Below are 24,614 nucleotides of genomic sequence, written 5' to 3'. Positions count from 1 at the left end.
CTGCTCACGAGTAGCACCTATGAAAGCCGACAAGGCACGATGGGGAGGGTGGCCAGCACCACTTCAGGCCGCCTTTGTCTCCCCAGTGGCGGTGTTTACTACACACCGCTGCGCCAGGTACTCATTTGAGGCCAAGTCGACCGAGAGAGGAGGAGGCCCAGGACCGGTTTTAGATAATCATCGCTGGCGTTGGTGGCCACGAGCGGGAATCGAACTCGGGTCATAGCCGGGTTCGTAGCGCAGCGCTGCGCTAACCGCCGCACCACCACTCCCCACGTAAACACGTACACACACACGCATGCAAGTACATACACACACACAATCACGCACACACACACGCATGTATGCACACACACGCTTGCACACACACACACACGTACACAAAGCCGCCGTGCTAAATCCCATGAGTGGATCTGCGATGTTTACACGGGTAGGCTCAGAATTCGAATATATATTTATCCCTAAGGGAACAAAAATCTGATGAGCTATAAACCTCTTTTTTCACAGATGTCCAGTAGGGGCACGGCGTCAGAACGTTACAACAACAACAACCACAGTACACACAAAGTATAGGAGAGGTGAACAAACCACTTAAAAAATATTCAAATGAAACTTAATTATTATTTATCTTGACGGGTAAAGCCCACAGAGATATTAACTTATTTTTCAGAAGCGACCTGGCTGGCACAAACGAGAGCTCACCAACGTGGCTTATCCATCGCCTGGAAATTTATGGCGTCAAAAATAATCAAAATAATTTCAATGTATTTTTCTAAAATCGAAGGGAACAAACCGGAGGACCCGGAGAAAAATCCACACGACACCACCACGGGGAGACTCCCAGAGAACCACAGAGACCCATAGAGACCCACAGAGACACATAGACCCACAGAGACACATAGACCCACAGAGACTCATAGACCCACAGAGACTCATAGACCCACAGAGACTCATAGAGACCCAGAGAGACCCACAGAGACTCATAGACCCACAGAGACTCATAGAGACTCATCGAGACTCCCATAGACCCATAGAGACCCACAGAGACCCACAGAGACTCATAGAGACCCAGAGAGACCCACAGAGACTCATAGAGACTCAGAGACTCCCATAGACCCACAGAGACCCACAGAGACCCACAGAGACTCATAGAGACCCAGAGAGACCCACAGAGACTCATAGACCCACAGAGACTCATAGAGACCCACAGAGACCCATAGAGACCCACAGAGACTCATAGACCCACAGAGACTCATAGAGACCCAGAGAGACCCACAGAGACTCACAGACCCACAGAGACCCATAGACCCACAGAGACCCACAGAGACACATAGACCCACAGAGACTCACAGAGACTCATAGAAACCCAGAGAGACCCACAGAGACTCACAGAGACCCAGAGAGACCCACAGAGACCCATAGACCCACAGAGACTCATAGAGACCCACAGAGACCCATAGAGACCCACAGAGACCCATAGACCCACAGAGACCCATAGACCCACAGACTCATAGAGACTCAGAGACTCCCAGAGACCCAGAGAGACCCACAGAGACACATAGACCCACAGAGACTCAGAGACTCAGAGACCCAGAGAGACACGTAGACCCACAGAGACCCACAGAGACTCAGAGACCCATAGACCCAGAGACTAATAGAGACCCACAGAGACACGTAGACCCACAGAGACTCCCATAGACCCATAGAGACCCACAGAGACCCATAAAGAATCCCATAGAGCCATATAGACCCACAGAGACCCACAGAGACCCATAGAGATCCACAGAGACTCAGAGACCCAGAGAGACCCAGAGAGACCCATAGACCCACAGAGGCACGTAGACCCATATAGACCCACAGAGATCCATAGACCTACAGAGACCCATATAGACCCACAGAGATCCATAGACCTACAGAGACCTACAGAGACCCATAGACCCACAGAGATTCATAGAGAACCGGAGACCCATACACCTACAGAGACCCACAGAGACTCATAGAGAACCAAAGAGACCCATAAACCCACATAGACCCATAGAGACCCATAGAGATCTATAGACCTACAGAAACCCATAGACCCACAGAGATTCATAGAGAACCAAAGAGACCCATAGACCCACATAGACCCATAGAGATTCATAGAGAACCAAAGAGACCCATAGACCCACATAGACCCATAGACCCAGAGAGACCCACAGAGACTCCTATAGACCCATAGAGACCCACAGAGACACATAAACCCACAGACACGTAGACCCACATAGACCCATAGAGACCCATAAACCAAGAGAGACCCACAGAAACCCACAAAGACACACAGAGACCTATACTCATCGAGACCCACAGAAACCCACAAAGACCCACAGAGACCTATACTCATAGAGACTCACAGAGACCCACAGAGACCAATACTCATAGAGACCCACAGAAACCCACAGAGACCCACAGAGACCAATACTCATAGAGACCCACAGAAACCCACAGAGACCCACAGAGACCAATACTCATAGAGACCCACAGAAACCCACAGAGACATATACTCATAGAGACCCACAGAGACCCACAGAGACCTACACTCATCGAGACCCACAGAGACCCACAGAGACCTATACTCATCAAGACCCACAGAAACCCACAGAGACCTATACTCATAGAGACCCACAGAAACCCACAGAGACCCACAGAGACCTATACTCATCGCGACCGAGAGAAACCCACAGAGACCTATACTCATCGAGACCGAGAGAAACCCATAGAGACCCACAGAAACCCAGAGACCTATACTCATCGAGACCCACAGAAACCCACAGAGACCCACAGAGCCCTATACTCATAGAGATCCACAGAAACCCACAAAGACCCACATAGCCCTATACTGATCGAGACCCACAGAAACCCACAGAGACCTATACTCATAGAGACCCACAGAAACCTATACTCATCGAGACCGAGAGAAACCCACAGAAACCCACAGAGACCCATACTAATAGAGACCCACAGAAACCTATACTCATCGAGAACGAGAGAAACCCACAGAGACCCACAGAGACCCATACTCATCGAGACCCACAGAGACCTATACTCATCAAGACCGAGAGAAACCCACAGAGACCCATACTCATCGAGACTCACAGAAACCCACAAAGACCCACAGAGACCCATACTCATCGAGACCCATACTAAAACGAAACTATTCTTACTCTTTGGTACTTTCGGTAAAGTCACGTAGAAAGAAATTAATGAATAACATAACACGACGTTTCGATTGCAACACAAGCAACCCATCATCATCATCAGCTAACAAATGGTTGCTTGTGTGGCACTGGAAACGTCTTCTTCTATCGTCATTTAATTTACTCTCTACGCGACTCATCGAGACCCACAGGGACCCACAGAGACCTATACTCATCGAGACCGAGAGAAACCCACAGAGACCTACAGAGACCTATACTCATAGAGACCCACAGAAACCCACAGAAACCCACAGAGACCTATACTCATCGAGACCGAGAGAAACCCACAGAGACCCACAGAGACCCATACTCATCGAGACCGAGAGAAACCCACAGAGACCTATATTGATAGAGACCCACAGAGACCCACAGACCTATACTCATCGAGACCGAGAGAAACCCACAGAGACCCATACTCATAGAGACCCACAGAGACCCACAGACCTATACTCATCAAGACCGAGAGAAACCCACAGAGACCCACACTCATCGAGACCCACAGAGACCTATACTCAGAGACCCACAGAAACCTATACTCATCGAGACCCACAGAGACCCACAAAAACCCACAGAGACCTATACTCATAGAGACCCACAGAAACCTATACTCATCGAGACCCACAGAGACCCACAGAGACCTATACTCATCGAGACCGAGAGAAACCCACAGAGACCCACAGAGACCCACACTCATCGAGACCCTTCTTCTATCGTCATTTAATTTACTCTCTACGCGACTTTTACCGAAAGAACCAAAGAGCAATTCCTGCAGCAGTCACGACAGTTTTCCGAATCTGGTTTAAACTATTTTTTTTTTTTTACCGCCACCAGGCAAGGCCCGACCGAGCCACGTGGCCTCATTTTTCAGAAGCGGCCTTTCCCCCGTCACAAATTCTAGCAGCTCGACACAAGTTGCCTATCGTCGCGTGGAAATTCATAGCATCAAGAATAATCCAAAACAATCTCGATGCACGTTTACACATTTGCAGCGGGGGGGGGGGGGGGGGGGGGAGAACGGAGGACCCGGAGAAAAATCCACGCGACCGCCATGGGGAGACTCCCATAAAAACCAGAGATCCGTAGAGACCCATAGACCCACAGAGAGCCATATAGACCCCCAAAGGCCCAGGTAGACCCATAACGCCCACAGACAACCATACAGAGAGACCCACAAAGACCCATTCATCGAGACCCATACTAAAACTCCAGAAGCCGCCTGGCCACCACAAATAACAGCCCAACAAAAAACACACAAACGTGGCTTATCGCCGCGTGGAAATTTACAGCGGCATTAACAAAAACCACCTAAAATAATCCCAGCGCACGTTTCCTAAATTGGGAGGGTAAAACAAGCGGACGGACCACCGGGAAAAGCGGGCGGACCCGGATGAGATGGTGGGGTGGGGAGGGAGAACAGGGTCCTAACTTGGCCCAGAGTGGACACCACCAACGCCATTCCATGGCCAACGTGGGAGCTGCTGCTGCTGCTGTGCCGCTGCTGATGCTAAGAGGGCTTCAGCCGAGAGGAAGTCGTCCATGTGTATGCATACACACACGTATACACACACACGTATACACGCACATACATACCTACATACATATATGCCTATATGTATACAAAGACCCCCGTATAGACTTAACAGACTGTAGGGGCAAGTGCTGTAAGCGAGCACCTATGAAGGCCGGTAACGGTACACGAGGGGGTGGGTGGCCAGCACCACGCCCGGCCGCCTTTGTCTCCCCAATGGCGATGTTTACTACACACCGCACGAGGTGCTCATTTGAGGCCGAGTCGACCTAGGGGAGGCCCGGGAGCGGTTCAGATAATCGTCACTGGTGTTGACCGTGAGCGGGAATCGAACCCGTGTCGCCGGGTTCATAGCGCAGCGCGCTAACCGCTACACCACCGCTCCCCACATGCCTATATACATACACACCAATATATATACACACACATGTATGCATACAGATGTATACATATGTACATCCATACATACCTACATATATACATACATGTATATGTGTATACATTCCCCTGTATAGCCTTAACAGACTGTTGGCACAAGTGCTGTTAGTGAACAGCGCCTGTGAAGGGGGGGGGGTTGGCCAGCTCAAAGCGCGACCGCCTTCGTCCACCCGGTGACGATGTTCACTACACACCGCAACCAGGTACTACGTTTGAGGCCGAGTCGACCTAGGGGAGGCCCAGGACCGGTTCAGATATTCCTCACTGGTATTGGGTGGCCGCGAGCGGGAATCGAACTCGGGATCGTGGCCAGGTTCGTGGTGCTGCGCCAAATCGCGAGGCCGCTTGCTCCCCGCACCCTCTGGGTTCGAGCCCTTGCCGTGCCAGACACGGCAGCGCTGTTGCGGTGCCGCGGCTGTGTCTGGCACGGAGTCTCGCCTGCCGCTGCTCATTCTCACGCCTGCTGCTCGTAAAATCCATGGGGCCTGACTCTCCTCCGCCTCCCCCCTCCACCTATTATGACCAACAACAACAACAACCGCCATTCGCCACCCAGTGGCGGTGACGTCACCACGACGCTTGTGCCAGGACATGTGCACCCCCGAGGCCACGTGAAGTGTCGAACGCCCGCTGGCAGGAGGTCGCGGGGGCAGACCCAGGTGCCACGGGTCGACTGACTGAGATGACTGGCTGATGCACCACCTGTGCCCCCCTACTGTGCCAACCTGCTGTGCTTTAGCCACCCGGCGCTCCGCTCGTTGTTGTGAGCGTCGCTCCTCCGCCCTCCGTTGTTGTTGGAGGGCGACTGCCTCTAACTGCCCAGTAGCGTCCTTCACGAGCCTCCTCCACAGAGGCCGATCTTGACACCGCTGGCACCGGTCATCGGCAAGTCCACTCAGCTCCACGTCCTCCTGTACCACATCACTCCATCTCTTCTCTAGCCCGTGCCGCGCCCGCCTAGCCCCCTCGATCCGGCCGAACAAAAGCTGTTTCGGCATGCGGTGGCCGGGCATGCCGAAACAGCACCGGCAATCGAACTCATGCTCCGCCGGGTTGGTCGCTCACTGGCACGGCAGCGCCACATTTGTCGATGCCTTCGTGCCAGGACGCTGCCAACCTCCTCCTCCTCCACCAACCAACAACCACCTCCTACGCTAAGCTGATTTCCCGTGACAAATCTCGCGCCACCACGGCCTCCTCCCCACGTTTAATTTAAAACAGATTAGCGGAGTCAACGTGGTCCACATCGATAACACCACCTTGCGTCTGTGTGCGCGCGTGTGTGTCTGTAATACGTCAATGGGCAGTGTGTGGGCAGTGTTTGGGCAGTGTTGAGCTTATGGGCAGTGTTAAGTCTATAAGCAATGTATGGGTAGTGTTGAGTCTATTGGGTAGTATTGAGACTATGGGCAATGTATGGGTAGTGTTGAGTCTATAGGCAATGAATGGGTAGTGTTGACTCTTTGGGTAGTATTAAGTCTATAAGCAATGTATGGGTAGTGTTGAGTATTTGGGGTAGTGTTGAGTCTATGGGCAATGTATGGGCAGTGTTGAGTCTATTGGCAATGTATGGGTAGTGTTGAGTCTATGGGCAGTGCTGAGTCTATGGGCAATGTATGGGTAGTGTTGAGTCTATGGGCAATATATGGGTAGTGTTGAGTCTATTGGCAATGTATGGGCAGTGTTGACTCTGGGTTAACATATGGGTAGTGTTGAGTCTATGGGCAATGTATGGTTAGTGTTGAGCCTGGGTAGTGTTGAGTCTATGGGCAATGTATGGATAGTGTTGAGTCTATGGGCAATGTATGGGTAGTGTTGAGTCTATGGGCAGTGCTGAGTCTATGGGCAATGTATGGATAGTGTTGAGTCTATGGGCAATGTATGGGTAGTGTTGAGTCTTTGGGGTAGTGTTGAGTCTATGGGCAATGTATGGGTAGTGTTGAGTCTATAGGCAATGTATGGGTAGTGTTGAGTCTTTGGGTAGTATTGTGTCTATGGGCAATGTATGGGTAGTGTTGAGTCTTTGGGTAGTATTGAGTCTATTGGCAATGTATGGGTAGTGTTGAATCTTTGGGTAGTATTGAGTCTATGGGCAATGTATGGGTAGTGTTGAGTCTATGGGTAGTGTTGAGTCTATGGGCAATGTATGGGCAGTGCTGAGTCTACAGATACTCAAGGGAGACATGGAGACCCACAGAGACTCATAGAGATACATTAAAGACAGTGACATTAAGCTCATGAACACATTGCTGCTGACACCATCACCACCACCATCAAAGACAAAGACCCCCCCCCCATATAGCCTTCACAAACAGTTGGGGCAAGTGCTATTAGCGAGGGGGCGGGTGGCCAACACCACTCCCGGCCACCTTTAAATCCTCAGTGGCGATGTGTTTACACACCACACCAGGTACTTATTTGAGGCCGAGTCGACCTAGGGGAGGCAAAGGAACTGGTTCAGCTAATCGCCACTGGTGTTGGCCGTGAGCGGGAATCGAACTCGGATGACGAGGTTCACCGCCCCCCCACCTACCACCATCAGCACCACCAAATACAAAGATCCCCCGTATATAGCCTTAACAGACTGTTGAGGCAAGTGCTGTGAGTTAAGTGCTGTTAGCGAGCAGCACCTATGAAGGCCGGCACTGTGGGCACACGAGGGGGTGGGTGGCCAGCAGCACGCCCGACCGCCTTTGTCTCCCCAGTGGCGATGTTTACTACGCACCGCACCAGGCGCTCATTTGAGGCCGAGTCGACCTAGGGGGAGGCCCATGAACGATTCGGATTAATCGCCACTGGTGTTGGCCGTGAGCGTAATTCGAACTCGGGTCGCCGGGTTCGTAGCGCAGCGCGTTAACCGCTACACAACCATTCGCCACTAAGTGACGGTGACATCACCATGGCGTCTGTGCCAGGCTAGGTGCACTTTGAGGCCACGTGAAGTGTCGAAGGCTCGCTGACAGGAGGTCTCGGAACAGACCCAGGTGCCATGGGTTGGCTTACTGAGATGGCTGGTAGATGCATCAGCTGTACCCCCTACTGTGCCAACTTTCCGCATTTTATCCGGCCCGGCGCGCCGCTCGTTGTTGTGAGCATCGCTCCTCTGCCCTCCGTTGTTGCTGGAGGGCGACTGCCTCCAACTGCCCAGTAGCAGCACCCATCACGAGCCTCCTCCATAGAGGCCGATCTTGACACCACTGGTACCCAGTCGTTGGCAAGTCCACTCAGCTCCACATCCTCCCATACATCTCTTCTCCAGCCCATGTGTCGTGCCCGTTTAGGCCCCTCTATGCGGTCAAACAGAAGATTGCTTGGGCATGAGGTGGCTGGGCATGCGGGCTACATGACCCAGCCAATGCAGCTTTGCCTGCCGGAGGAGCTCACCGATGGGACTTTGTCCAGCTCTCTCGAGGATCTGTGAGCTCCTCACACAATCCAGCCTGGCTAAACCCAGGATGGACTGTAGGCGTGCCTGCCTGAATGTTTCCAACTGGCGCAGATGTCCCATTAGAGGGGTCCACGTTTCACAAGCACAGAAAAGGGAGGGCATTACTGTGGCCGAGAAGACTCAAAGTGAACATCATCAGCAGCACCACCACCATCATCACCATCAGCAGCACCACCACCATCAGCAGCACCACCACCATCAGCAGCACCACCACCATCAGCAGCACCACCACCATCAGCAGCACCACCATCATCAGCAGCACCACCATCATCATCATCATCAGCACCACCACCACTACCACCACCACCAACATCATCAGCAGCACCACCACCACCGAGACCAGAACAGAACCACCGTTTCAAAAACCAAAAAACGGGGTTTCATTAATCGAAGCCAGATTAGCGGCGGTGTGGGTTCCGTGACGGGCGCGTTGCCGGGCAACATCGGCGAGGAGAGGAGCCGGGCTCGGCAAATCCTCCACACGCGAGCGCCGGTGGCGGCTCATGGGTCCTGGCCTTCTTCGCATCAAGAGCCGAGGGCCCCTTCCGTGCCCCCCCACCCCCCGGCAAACCAGCAGCCCACGCCTCTGCTGGAAGGAAGGGCCCCCCACCCCCCACTTGGTGAAAGGTAAGGTAGGCCTCTCGCAAGGCCAAGGGGGGCCGATTTCCTTGCTCGTGTGTCTCGTCAGCAGCAGTAGCAGTCAGGGTTTTTTGCTTGAGTCAATGCTGGTGAAGTGCCCAGATGTTTATAGGCAAGGACCGGTTCCGACTTTCGGTGTCTCATCAGCAGCAGAGTTGGGCTTTGCTTGAACGAGAGCAGGTGAACTGCAAGTTGTTTATAGGCAAGAACTGGTTTCGACATCCAGTGTCTCATCAGCAGCAGTAACGCTTTGCTTGAACCAATGCTGGTGCACTGTCCAGATGATTATAGGGAGAAGCTGGTTTCATAATTCAGTGTCTCATCAGCAGCAGTAATGCTCTGCTTGAACCAATGCTGGTGCACTGTCCAGATGATTATAGGGAGAAGCTGGTTTCATAATTCAGTGTCTCATCAGCAGCAGTAACGCTTTGCTTGAACCAATGCTGGTGCACTGACAAGATGATTATAGGGAGAAGCTGGTTTCGACATCCAGTGTCTCATCAGCAGCAGCCAGGCTCTGCTTGAATCAATGTTGGTGAACCGTCCCAGATGATTATAGGGAAAAGCTGGTTTCGACATCCAGTGTCTCATCAGCAGCAGCCAGGCTCTGCTTGAATCAATGTTGGTGAACCGTCCCAGATGATTATAGGGAAAAGCTGGTTTTGACATTCAGTGTCTCATCAGCAGCAGTCAGGCTCTGCTTGAACGAATGCTGGTGCAGTGCCCAGATGGTTATAGGGGAAGAGCCCCTCTCTCTGCTAGACATGGGGGGGGGGCTCCCAGTTCAACGCTAAACTCGATGCAACACAGAACCATTATAAGCGTCACTGTTGAGAGGATACATTTGATTGGTTGTTCCGGTGGGTGGGTATGTGGGTCGGTGGGTGTGTGGGTGGATGGGGGAGTCGGGTGTGTGGAGTGTGTGGGTGAATGGGAGAGTGAGGTGGGTGGAAGGGGTGGGTGGATGGGAGAGTGGGGTGGGTGAGTGGATGGATGGGAGAGTGGGGTGGGTGGGTGGATGGGAGAGTGGGGTGGGTGGGTGGGTGGATGGGAGAGTGGGGTGGGTGGGTGGGTGGATGGGAGAGTGGGTGGGTGGGTGGATGGGAGAGTGGCGGGGGGGTGGATGGGAGAGTGGGGGGGGGTGGATGGGAGAGTGGGGGGGTGGATGGGAGAGTAGGGTGGGTGGACGGGAGAGTGGGGTGGGTGGGTGGATGGGAGAGTGGGGTGGGTGGATGGGAGAGTGGGGTCGGTGGGTGGATGGAAGAGTGGGTGGGTGGATGATTTGGTGGGTGGTTGAGTGGGTGGGTGGATGATTGGGTCAGTGGGTGGGTTGAGCCGAAACGATCGTAACGCTCACCCAACCACGTGACCATTTCATTAGTTCTGGCGACGCCGTTGGGTGGTAGGGTGTTTGTAACGATACAGAATTCGGGACAGGGTCTCTGCGGTGATTGTTTACTGTCTGCGATACAGACAGACCCAGACACGTCCATTATAGACCCACAGACAGACCCAGACACGTCTATTATGGGCCCACAGACAGACCCAGACACAGCCATTATAGACCCACAGACAGACCCAGACACAGCCATTATAGACCCACAGACAGACCCAGACACAGCCATTATGGGCCCACAGACAGACCCAGACACGTCCATTATAGACCCAGACAGACCCAGACACAGACATTATAGACCCAGACACGTCCATTATAGACCCAGACAGACCCAGACACGTCCATTATAGACCCACAGACAGACCCAGACACAGCCATTATAGACCCAGACAGACCCAGACACAGCCATTATAGACCCAGACAGACCCAGACACAGCCATTATAGACCCACAGACAGACCCAGACACGTCCATTATGGGCCCACAGACAGACCCAGACACAGCCATTATAGACCCAGACAGACCCAGACACAGCCATTATAGACCCAGACAGACCCAGACACAGCCATTATAGACCCACAGACAGACCCAGACACAGACATTATGGGCCCACAGACAGACCCAGACACAGCCATTATGGGCCCACAGACAGACCCAGACACAGCCATTATAGACCCACAGACGGACCCAGACACAGCCATTATAGACCCACAGACAGACCCAGACACGTCCATTATGGACCCACAGACAGACCCAGACACAGCCATTATAGACCCACAGACAGACCCAGACACGTCCATTATAGACCCACAGGCAGACCCAGACACATCCATTATGGGCCCACAGACAGACCCAGACACAGCCATTATAGACCCACAGACAGACCCAGACACAGCCATTATAGACCCACAGACAGACCCAGACACAGACATTATGGGCCCACAGACAGACCCAGACACAGCCATTATAGACCCACAGACAGACCCAGACACAGACATTATGGGCCCACAGACAGACCCAGACACAGCCATTATAGACCCAGACAGACCCAGACACAGCCATTATAGACCCACAGACAGACCCAGACACATCCATTATAGACCCACAGGCAGACCCAGACATCCATTATGGACCCACAGACAGAACCAGACACAGCCATTATAGACCCACAGACAGACCCAGACACAGCCATTATAGACCCACAGGCAGACCCAGACACAGCCATTATAGACCCACAGACAGACCCAGACACAGCCATTATAGACCCACAGGCAGACCCAGACACAGCCATTATAGACCCACAGACAGACCCAGACACAGCCATTATGGGCCCAGACAGACAGACCCAGACACGTCCATTATAGACCCAGACAGACCCAGACACAGCCATTATGGACCCACAGACACAACCAGACACAGCCATTATGGACCCACAGACAGACCCAGACACAGCCATTATGGACCCACAGACACAACCAGACACAGCCATTATGGACCCACAGACAGACCCAGACACAGCCATTATAGACCCAGACAGAACCGGACACGTCCATTATAGACCCACAGACAGACCCAGACACGTCCATTATGGACCCACAGACAGACCCAGACACAGCCATTATAGACCCACAGACAGACCCAGACACAGCCATTATGGACCCACAGACACAACCAGACACAGCCATTATGGACCCACAGACAGACCCAGACACAGCCATTATGGACCCACAGACACAACCAGACACAGCCATTATGGACTCACAGACAGACCCAGACACAGCCATTATAGACCCAGACAGAACCAGACACGTCCATTATAGACCCACAGACAGACCCAGACACGTCCATTATGGACCCACAGACAGACCCAGACCCAGACATTATAGACCCACAGACAGACCCAGACACATCCATTATAGACCCACAGACAGACCCAGACAGCCATTATAGACCCACAGACAGACCCAGACACAGACATTATGGGCCCACAGACAGACCCAGACACAGCCATTATAGACCCACAGACAGACCCAGACACAGCCATTATAGACCCACAGACAGACCCAGACACGTCCATTATGGACCCACAGACAGACCCAGACACAGCCATTATAGACCCACAGACAAACCCAGACACGTCCATTATAGACCCACAGACAGACCCAGACACGTCCATTATGGGCCCACAGACAGACCCAGACACAGCCATTATGAACCTCCTTGAGTCGGAGACAAAGAAAGAGAGACACCAAGACCCAGGGCTACAACCCAGGTAACTCAGCTGCGCTGGCTAAATGTCTAAGCATCTCACCTGGCAATTGATGTCTTGAAACGGCTGTCCAGTCACCTCTGGACCCTGGACACACACAACGACAAAGAAACCCCCTCGTGTAGCTTTAACAAACTGTCGGGGCAAGTGCTGTTAGCAAGTGGCACCTATGAAGGCCGGCTCAGCACACGACGGGCGGAGGGTGGGTGGGTGGCCGGCACCACACCTGGCCGCCTTTGCCTCCCCAGTGGCGATGTTTACACGCCGCACCAGGCACCTATTTGACACCGAGTCCACCTAGGGAAGGTTCAGGACCAGTTCAGATATTCATCACTGGTGTCGGCCGCGAGTGGGAATCGAACTCGGGTCGCCGGGTTCGTAGCGCAGTGCAATAACCCCCCACCACAGCCACCGCCAGACACCGCCACCGCCAGACACCGCCAACGCCAGACACCGCCACCGCCAGACACCGCCACCGCCAGACACCGCCACCGCCAGACACGACCTCCACCGCCAGACACCACCTCCACCGACCCCACCACCACCCCCGCGACAGTAACCGTCGACACTGCCACCACAGACACTGCCACTACCAACACCACCACCGACACCACCACCGACACCAGCACCGCCACCCCCCACCACAGCAACCGTAGACACCGCCACCACAGACACTGCCACTACCAACACCACCACCACCGACACCACCACCGACACCACCACCGACACCACCACCGACACCAGCACCGCCACCCCCCACCACAGCAGCCGTAGACACCGCCACCACAGACACTGCCACTACCAACACCACCACCAGCGACACCACCACCGACACCACCACCACCGACAGTGCCACTACCAACACCACCACCACCGACACCCCCCACCACAGCAACCGTAGACACCGCCACCACAGACACTGCCACTACCAACACTACCGCCGCCGACGCCAGACACCACCACCGACACCCACACAGCCACCGCCACGACCACCACCGTAACTGCAGCCACCACCGACACCACAACCAACACCGCCCTCTGCAGTGCGTCGTTTGAAATCTCATTTCGGAGTGGCTGCGACACGGCCACTGTGAGCCACCTAGTGGCCAGTGTGGGAAGTCCTTATCCCGGTGGCATCGACCAGAACCACCACCAGCAACCACCATCACCACCACCATCACCACTACCACCAGCAGCAGCACCACCACCAGCAGCAGCAGCACCACCACCACCATCAATACTATCATCATCACCAGCACTACCACCATCAGCAGCAACACCACCACCTACACCACCGCCATCACCGCTGTCACCACCGCCACTACCATCAGCACCACCAGCAGCAGCACCACCACCACCATTACCATCACCACCATCACCACCACCACCACCACAAGCACCAGCAGCATCACCACCTACACCACTACCATCACGACTACCACCACCAACACCACCAGCAGCACCACCAACAACACCACCAGCAGCACCACCAGCAGCACCAGCACCATCATCAATACTATCATCATCACCAGCACTACCACGACCACCATCAGCAGCACCACCATCACCACCACCACCACCACCACCGCCGTCACCGCCGCCGTCACCACCGCCATCACCACCGCCATCACCAAAACCACCAGCACCACCACCAGCAGCCCCACCAGCAGCCCCACCAGCAGCACCACCAACATCACCAGCAGCACCACCAGCAGCAACACCACCAGCAGCAGCACCACAACCACCATCAGCACCACCATCATCATCAGCACCACTATCAGCAGCACCACCACCATCAGCACTACCAGCAACACCACCAGCAGCACCACCAACACCACCAGCAGCATCATCACCACCTACAACACCACCTACACCACTACCATCACGACTACCACCATCACGACTACCACCATCACGATTACCACCACCACCAGCAGCACCACCACCACCAGCAGCACCACCACCACCACCAGCACCACCACCACCACCAGCAACACCACCACCACCAGCAACACCACCACCACCAGCAGCAGCACCACCACCACCAGCAGCAGCACCACCACCACCAGCACCACCACCACCAGCAGCACCACCACCACCACCAGCACCACCACCACCACCACCAGCACCAGCACCACCAACACCACTACCATCACGACTACCACCATCACGACTACCACCACCACCAGCAGCACCACCACCACCAGCAGCACCACCACCACCAGCTGCACCACCACCAGCAGCACCACCACCAACACCACCAGCAGCATCATCACCACCTACAACACCACCTACACCACTACCATCACGACTACCACCATCACAATTACCACCACCACCACCAGCAGCAGCACCACCAGCAGCACCACCATCAATACTATCATCATCATCACCAGCACTACCACCATCAGCAGCAACACCATCACCAGCAGCACCACCACCAGCAGCACCACCACCACCACCACCTACACCACCGCTGTCACCACCGCCACCAGCAGCAGCACCATCAGCAGCAGCAGCACCACCAACACCACCGCCACCGCCACGACCATCACCACGACCACCATCCCCGCCACCATTCCTCACCCCGGCAGCATCCTTCTCCAGCAGCAGAGGCTTGGCCTCGGTGATCTGGATCTCCTGCATTTCGCTCGCCATCTTCAGTGCCCAGGTTCGACACCTGTGTGGGGTGAGGAAGGGAGATAGGGAAGGGTCGAGATAGGACACACAACACCATCGTCATCGCCACCATCATCATCATCAACGCCGCCATCGTCACCATCGTCAAAGCCACCATCGTCAAAGCCACCATCGTCATCGCCGTCACTCTCAATCACTCACCGAATGTGAGTGATTGAGTGTGAGTGGAGCTTGTTTGCTCTCCGCCTGTTCTGCAGAGTGTGAGTAGGTGAGTGAGAGTAGGTGAGTGTGAGTGAGTAGGTGAGTGTGTGTGAGAGTAGGTGAGTGTGAGTAGGTGTGAGTAGGTGAGTGAGTGTGAGTAGGTGAGTGTGAGTGAGTAGGTGTGAGTAGGTGAGTGAGTGTGAGTAAGTGAGTGTGAGTGAGTAGGTGTGAGTAGGTGAGTGAGTGTGAGTAGGTGAGTGTGAGTGAGTAGGTGTGAGTAGGTGAGTGAGTGTGAGTAAGTGAGTCTGAGTAGGTGAGTGAGTGTGTGTAGGTGAGTGTGAGTAGGTGAGTGTGAGTAGGTGAGTGAGTAGGTGAGTGTGAGTAGGTGTGTGTGTAGGTGAGTGTGAGTAGGTGAGTGTGAGTAGGTGAGTGTGAGTAGGTGAGTAGGTGAGTGTGAGTAGGTGAGTGAGAGTAGGTGAGTGAGAGTAGGTGAGTGTGAGTAGGTGAGTGTGAGTAGGTGAGTGTGTGAGTGTGAGTAGGTGAGTGTGAGTAGGTGAGTGTGAGTAGGTGAGTGTGAGTAGGTGAGTGAGTGTGAGTAGGTGAGTAGGTAAGTGAGTGTGAGTAGGTGAGTGTGAGTAGGTGAGTGTAAGTGAGTAGGTGAGTGTGAGTAGGTGAGTGTAAGTGAGTAGGTGAGTGTGAGTAGGTGAGTGTGAGTAGGTGAGTGTGAGTAGATGAGTGTGAGTAGGTGAGTGTGAGTAGGTGAGTGTGAGTAGGTGAGTGAGAGTAGGTGAGTGAGTGAGTGAGTAGGTGAGTGAGTGTGAGTAGGTGAGTGTGAGTAGGTGAGTGTGTGAGTAGGTGAGTGAGTGTGAGTAGGTGAGTGTGAGTAGGTGAGTGAGTGCGAGTAGGTGAGTGTGAGTAGGTGATTGTGAGTAGGTGAGTGTGAGTAGGCGAGTGTGAGTAGGTGAGTGAGAGTAGGTGAGTGTGAGTAGGTGAGTGAGTAGGTGAGTGTGAGTAGGTGAGTGAGAGTAGGTGAGTGTGAGTAGGTGAGTGAGTGAGTAGGTGAGTGAGAGTGAGTAGGTGAGTGAGTGTGAGTAGGTGAGTGTGAGTAGGTGAGTGTGAGTAGGTGAGTGTGAGTAGGTGAGTGTGAGTAGGTGAGTGTGAGTAGGTGAGTGTGTGTAGGTGAGTGTGAGTAGGTGAGTGTGAGTAGGTGAGTGAGTGAGAGTAGGTGAGTGAGTGAGTAGGTGAGTGAGTGTGAGTAGGTGAGTGTGAGTAGGTGAGTGAGTGTGAGTGAGTGTGTGGAGCTTGTTTCCACCCTCCCTGTTCTGCAATGGGGATTTGTTCCGTGTTCACCGCTTCCCTCCTCCCATAGCTAAACCCACACCCACGGTGGAACTGCTATCGGCCAAACCCACATCAGCCAATGAAACGTTACACCGCAAATTCCCCCCCAACTGGGATCTCGTCACGGCACTAATCACCGTCGCCTCCTGGCGGCAGACCGATGCACAGGCAGCTGGATGGGCGAGTGAGCAGGCAAATGGCAGGCTGGGTGAGCCGATAATTGGGTCATCGGGTGAGGAGTGAGCGAGTGAATCTATGGATGGGTTGGCGAGAGAGCAGGAATATGGCTGGCTGGGTGGGTGAGCGAGTGAGTTCATGGATGAGCGAGTGGATGAGTGTGGAAAGGTGGGAGTAAGGACAACAAACTATGAGTCTCTGTGCGAGTCTACGGGTCTCTGTGCGAGTCTACGGGTCTCTGTGCGAGTCTACGGGTCTCTGTGCGAGTCTACGGGTCTCTGTGCGAGTCTACGGGTCTCTGTGCGAGTCTACGGGTCTCTGTGCGAGTCTACGGGTCTCTGTGCGAGTCTACGGGTCTCTGTGCGAGTCTACGGGTCTCTGTGCGAGTCTACGGGTCTCTGTGCGAGTCTACGGGTCTCTGTGCGAGTCTACGGGTCTCTGTGCGAGTCTACGGGTCTCTGTGTGAGTCTATGGGTCTCTGTGTGAGTCTACGGGTCTCTGTGTGAGTCTATGGGTCTATGTGAGTCTACGGGTCTCTGTGTGAGTCTATGGGTCTATGTGAGTCTACGGGTCTCTGTGCGAGTCGACGGGTCTCTGTGTGAGTCTATGGGTCTATGTGAATCTACGGGTCTCTGTGTGAGTCTATGGGTCTCTATGTGAGTCTACGGGTCTCTGTGTGAGTCTATGGGTCTATGTGAGTCTACGGGTCTCTGTGCGAGTCTATGGGTCTCTGTGCGAGTCGACGGGTCTCTGTGTGAGTCTATGGGTCTATGTGAATCTACGTGTCTCTGTGTGAGTCTATGGGTCTATGTGAGTCTACGGGTCTCTGTGTGAGTCTATGGGTCTATGTGAGTCTATGGGTCTATGTGAGTCTATGGGTCTATGTGAGTCTACGGGTCTCTGTACGAGTCTATGGGTCTATGTGAGTCTACGGGTCTCTGTGCGAGTCTATGGGTCTGTGTGTGAGTCTATGGGTCTATGTGAGTCTACGGGTCTCTGTGTGAGTCTATGGGTCTATGTGAGTCTACGGGTCTCTGTGCGAGTCTACGGGTCTCTGTGCGAGTCTACGGGTCTCTGTGCGAGTCTACGGGTCTCTGTGCGAGTCTATGGGTCTGTGTGTGAGTCTATGGGTCTATGTGAGTCTATGGGTCTGTGTGTGAGTCTATGGGTCTATGTGAGTCTACGGGTCTCTGTGTGAGTCTATGGGTCTATGTGAGTCTACGGGTCTCTGTGCGAGTCTACGGGTCTCTGTGCGAGTCTACGGGTCTCTGTGCGAGTCTACGGGTCTCTGTGTGAGTCTATGGGTCTGTGTGTGAGTCTATGGGTCTATGTGAGTCTACGGGTCTCTGTGTGAGTCTATGGGTCTATGTGAGTCTACGGGTCTCTGTGTGAGTCCATGGGTCTATGTAAGTCCATGGGTCTCTGTGCGAGTCTATGGGTCTATGCGGGTCCACAAACTAAACACAAAAAGCAGTTCCAAACAAATTAGTTCATCAACATAGATGGCGATTTAAAAGTGCATAACTCCCAGTGTCTTCCGAATATCGGAAGGGAAGAGCGTTCCAGACGGCTGAAATCGCCGCGCAATGCGGTGACCAGCGTCTCTGTTTGATGGTCAGCCACAAACCACTGCGGATAGGGTGAATGGGCGGGCGAGTGGCTGGCTGGCTGACTGGCTGGCTGGGCGGGCGAGCGAGCGAGCGAGCAGACGGGCAAACGGGTGGGCGAGCGATTGGCCGAGCGGGTGGGCGAGCGAGTTCATTGACAAAATGGGCGAGCGGGCGAGTCTGCTCGTTAAAACTCCCGCAGAGACGGGGGGGAGGGTGGGGGCGGGGGGAGGACGAGGCGGGATGGACGCAGGCAGACAGACCTCCGCTCACCCTCTCTCCCGCCCTCCCTCTTCCCCTGCTCGCCACACACTGTCCGTCTCTCGCACGCCAATGAGCGAGCGAGCGAGCGATCAATTAATCAACGCGGCCACTCGCACCGCGTGCCCAGGTCACTCGCAGGGGGTCACAACGCGCAGCCACTCGGGCGCGCGGCTTGCGACCCGGGGGGGGTCCTGCACCTAGCCTGGCACAGCCGGCAAGCCACGTGACCTGGGTCCGTCTCCGTGACCTCGTCCTGCGCCTAGCCCGGCACAGCCGGCAACCTACGTGACCTGGGTCCGTCCCCGTGACCACCTCCTGCACCTAGCCTGGCACAGCAGGCAACCCATAGCACCTCTATGGGTCTTTATGGGTCTCTATTCAAATTCTCCCCGACGAGCCGAAGGACGGCGTCATCATTATGAGACCTCCTCTGCCAGTAACAAGATATAGGAATAGGTTTTAACCTTTTAACTGGCACAAAAACAAGATATAGGAATAGGTTTTAACCTTTTAACTGGCACAAAAACAAGATATAGGAATAGGTTTTAACCTTTTAACTGGCACAAAAACAAGATATAGGAATAGGTTTTAACCTTTTAACTGGCACAAAAACAAGATATAGTAATAGGTTTTAACCTTTTAACTGGCACAAAAACTGACACCTTTATTCAAGGCGTCATCGTCGGGAAGCGCTGACGCGGCTGACGTGGGCTCCGCGTGTTTTTTTCCCACGGGTCCGGTGGTGTGGGTGGTGTGGGTGGTGTGGGTGGTGTGGGTGATGGGGGTGGTGTGGGTGGTGTGGGTGGTGTGGGTGATGGGGGTGGTGTGGGTGGTGTGGGTGATGTGGGTGGTGTGGGTGGTGTGGGTGATGTGGGTGGTGTGGGTGGTGTGGGTGGTGGGGGTGGTGTGGGTGATGTGGGTGATGTGGGTGGTGTGGGTGGTGTGGGTGGTGTGGGTGGTGTGGGTGGTGTGGGCGGTGGGGGGGAAATGTTTCTTTAGCAACAAAAAAGAAAACCACTTAAATAATTACAAATAAGCGGGCGATCGAACCTTACGTGACGCAGTCAGTTTGCTTTTTTTGCACGTGTCATTACGTACACTCTCGTGATTGTCAAGTCTATCCCGGGGATATTTGTCTTTGTGCGTGTGCACGTACGTGGTGCAGAGCGGCAGCGTGGTGGCCCGGCGCTACGCTGCTGCGCTACGAACCCGGCGACCCGAATTTAATTCCCCGCTCACGGCCAGCACCGGCGACGATCATTGGAAACCGGTGCCCTAGGATCCACTCCGCCTCACATGAGCACCCGGTGCGGTGTGCAGTCATTGCCACCAAGGAGACGAAGGCCGATCCCCGGGTGTGGCGTTGGCCAACCCCGCTCCCTCGTGTACCGTGGCGGCCTTCATAGGTGCGGCTCGCTGACAGCACGTGCCAACAGTCTGCTGAAGGCTACACTGAGGGGCCTTGAAATTAACGATATAACAGGCGACGTTTCAGCCAATGGCCCTCGACTTCTTCACTCGCTCACGCACGCACCCACTGACACAAGACGTAGATCCCCCCCCCCACCCACCCCCGTATAGTCGCACTGTGGGCAAACGAGGGTGGGGGGGGGCGGGTGGCCAGGCCACCTTTGTCTCCCCAGAGCTGATGCTTACACACCGCACCAGGTACACCTCTCTCTGGGAGGGCCCAGAGCCAGTTCAGACCATCGCTATCACAACACCTGAGCGGGAACTGAACTCGGGTCGCCGGGTTCGCAGTGCAGCACGCCACCACTCCTCGCCTCACTGACACAGACACACACACACGCTCGCTCGCTCGCTCGCCTACCCGCTCGCTCACGCGCTTAAGACTATTACCGTGTAACTCGTTTTATTCGTCTGGGTTGGGATCGAACCCACGACCCTCCTGCGTACCAGGCGAGGTGGCTAACGTCTCTCCCTACACACGCACACACACACTGATCCACCCACCCACCGACCCACTCACCCACCCACCCACTCACACACTGGCCCCTAGGTTAGATCACACTGCAGCAAAACATCACCCAGCTACTGACAGCCGACTGATGCACAGGGGACAGCTGCCACTGGGGGTGCCCCTATGCTGAGACCACGCAGCGGCAATCATCACCCCCAGCTACTGGTAGCAGACTGATGCACAGGGGACAGCTGCCACTGGGGGTGCCCCTATGCTAAGACCACGCAGCGGCAATCATCACCCCCATCTACTGGTAGCAGACTGATGCATAGGGACAGCTGCCACTGGGGGTGCCCCTATGCTAAGACCACGCAGCGGCAATCATCACCCCCAGCTACTGGTAGCAGACTGATGCACAGGGGACAGCTGCCACTGGGGGTGCCCCTATGCTAAGACCACACAGCGGCAATCATCACCCCCATCTACTGGTAGCAGACTGATGCACAGCGGACAGCTGCCACTGGGGGTGCCCCTATGCTAAGACTACGCAGCGGCAATCATCACCCCCATCTACTGGTAGCAGACTGATGCATAGGGACAGCTGCCACTGGGGGTGCCCCTATGCTGAGACCACACAGCGGCAATCATCACCCCCAGCTACTGACAGCCGACTGATGCACAGGGGACAGCTGCCACTGGGGGTGCCCCTATGCTAAGACCACACAGCGGCAATCATCACCCCCAGCTACTGGTAGCAGACTGACGCACAGGGACAGCTGCCACTGGGGGTGCCCCTATGCTGAGACCACACGGCGGCAATCATCACACCCAGCTACTGGTAGCAGACTGATGCACAGCCCTCACGCGTTGAGATGATGCTGATAATGAGAAGCGAGTGGCTGAACTTGAACCCCACACACCGCACTCACCACACCACACACCGCACTCACCACACCGCGCTCACCACACCGCACACCGCGCTCACCAGGTGAAAAATTCCGCGTGCAAAATCACATTTCATTTGATACAACAACAACAACAATTAAACAATCAGTCGGCGGGAATTTTACGACCCAGTGTGAACAATTTGTTATCGCTTTCGTCCAACTCCGGCCAACCACAACCACCACCACAACCACCACCACGACCACCACCACCACCACCACCACAAAAGATCCCCGCCCATGTAGCCTACACAGGCTGTTGGGGGATAAGTGCTGTTCGCGAGTAGCAGCACTGTGGCACACTAAGAGGATGGGTGGCCAGCACCACGCCCGGCCGCCTTTGTCTCCCCCCCCCCCGACCCCCAGTGGCGATGTTCACTACACACCGCTGCGCCAGGTACTCATTTGAGGCCGAGTCGACCTAGGGGAGGAGGCTCAGACGATCGTCGCAGGTGCTGTCGGGCCGCGAGCGCGAATCGAAACCCGGGCTAGCAGCACCTAAGAAGGCCGGCACAGCACACGAAGGGGGGTGGGTGGCCAGCACCACGCCCGGCCGCCTTTGTCTCCCCGGTGACGATGTCTACACACCGCACCGGGTACACACTTCAGGCCGAGCCGACCTAGGGGAGAAGGCCCGGGACCGGCTCAGATAATCGTCGCTGGTGGTGTCGGACCGTGAGCGGGGATCGGAACCCGGGTCATCGGGTTCGCTTCGCAGCGCGCTGACCGCTACACCACCGCTCCCCACACACCTACGACACCCTGGACGCTGCACACTGCACACACACCCACGTATTAACATAAACGTGAATTGTTAGCACGAGGCCACACGTTGGTATGTCTGCAGGCAAGGTCGGAAGATCTGATCGTCGTTCTATCGCCTGACCTTGACGTCACCTCGTCTGCGTGTGTCAAAGTGCACCCCGCCGCCCACGCGCTCGCTCGCTCACTCACTTCACCTATCCACCCACTCGCTTACACCTACTTACTTACCCGCTCACCTCCCTATCCACTTACCCGCTCACCTTCCCACCCACTTACCCGCTCACCTTCTCACTCACATTACCGCTCACCTCTCCACCCACTTAACCGCTCACCTTCCCGCCCACCTTCACACTCACTTTACCTTTCACCTCCCCACCCACTTACCCACCCACCCTTCACTTTACCGCTCACCTCCCCACCCACTTACCCACTCACCTTCACACTCACCTCACCGCTCACCTACCCACCCACTTACCCACTCACCTTCCCACTCACCTTACCGCTCATCTCCCCACCCACTTACCCACTCACCTTCACACTCACCTTACCGCTCACCTCCCCACCCACTTACCCACTCACCTTCCCACTCACTTTACCTCTCACCTCCCCACCCATCCTTCACTTTACCGCTCCCCTCCCCACCCACTTACCCACTCACCTTACCACTCACTTTACCTCTCACCTCCCCACCCACTTACCCACTCACCTTCCCACTCACTTTACCTCTCACCTCCCCACCCAAATACCCACTCACCTTCACACTCACCTTCACACTCGCTTTACCTCTCACCTCCCCACCCACTTACCCACTCACCTTACCGCTCATCTCCCCACCCACTTACCCACTCACCTTCCCACTCACTTTACCTCTCACCTCCCCACCCACTTACCCACCCACCCTTCACTTTACCGCTCACCTCCCCACCCACTTACCCACTCACCTTACCGTTCCTCTCCCCACCCACTTACCCACTCACCTTCACACTCACTTTACCGCTCACCTCTCCACCCACTTACCCACTCACCTTCACACTCACTTTACCTCTCACCTCCCCACCCACTTACCCACCCACCCTTCACTTTACCTCTCACCTCCCCACCCACTTACCCACTCGCCTTCCCACTCACCTTACCGCTCATCTCCCCACCCACTCACCCACTCACCTTCACACTCACTTTACCTCTCACCTCCCCATCCACATACCCACTCACTTTACCTCTCACCTCCCCACCCACCCTTCACTTTACCGCTCACCGCCCCACCCACTTACCCACTCACCTTCCCACTCACCTTACCGCTCATCTCCCCACCCACTCACCCACTCACCTTCACACTCACTTTACCGCTCACCTCTCCACCCACTTACCGTCCCACTCACCTCCCCCACCCACTCACCTCTCCGCCCACTTAACCACTCACCTCCCCCCTTACCTCCCCACCCACTCACCTCCGCACCCACCCGATCCCTTCACCATCACCTGCACAGACCAGTGTGAACTGGTTCTCTGTATCTACTCTGCGTAGCAGCACCAACCACAATGTATTCACCTGACGAACATACACGTGAGTTACGCAAGTGAAAGGTGTGTGTCTGTGTGTGTGGGGAGCGGTAGTGTAGCGGCCAGCCCTACGCTGCGCTATGAACCCGGCGACACGGGTTCGATTCCCGCTCACGGCCAACACCACCAGTGACGATTATCTGAACCGGTCCTGGGTCTCCCCTAGGTCGACTCAGCCTCAAATGAGTACCTGGTGCGGTGTGTAAACATCGCCACTGGGGGAGACAAAGGCGGTCGGGCGTGG

The 24,614-nt window shown here is 55.0% G+C and overlaps 1 protein-coding gene across 2 annotated transcripts in view; it reads right to left on the bottom strand.

Annotated features, from left to right (window-relative positions):
* The window catches only part of LOC142906713 (protein NDRG3-like), an 82,754-nt gene that overhangs the window by 44,633 nt on the left and 13,507 nt on the right, over window positions 1-24,614 (bottom strand). For both annotated transcript variants that reach the window (XM_076055079.1, XM_076055078.1), the window contains 2 exons: window positions 15,537-15,630; window positions 12,993-13,037 (listed from right to left, as the gene is read on the bottom strand). In XM_076055079.1, the coding sequence (XP_075911194.1) occupies window positions 12,993-13,037; window positions 15,537-15,608 (117 nt within the window). In that variant the 5' untranslated portion in view covers window positions 15,609-15,630. The remainder of the gene's footprint in view (window positions 1-12,992; window positions 13,038-15,536; window positions 15,631-24,614) is intronic.

Source organism: Petromyzon marinus, chromosome 69 (assembly GCF_048934315.1).
Source record: "Petromyzon marinus isolate PM22_M1 ecotype Great Lakes invasive population chromosome 69, UKy_Petmar_22M1.pri1.0, whole genome shotgun sequence".
Taxonomy (NCBI): domain Eukaryota; kingdom Metazoa; phylum Chordata; class Hyperoartia; order Petromyzontiformes; family Petromyzontidae; genus Petromyzon; species Petromyzon marinus.
Note: the sequence above shows the minus strand (reverse complement) of the source record. Positions and strands in the feature narration are given on the sequence as shown.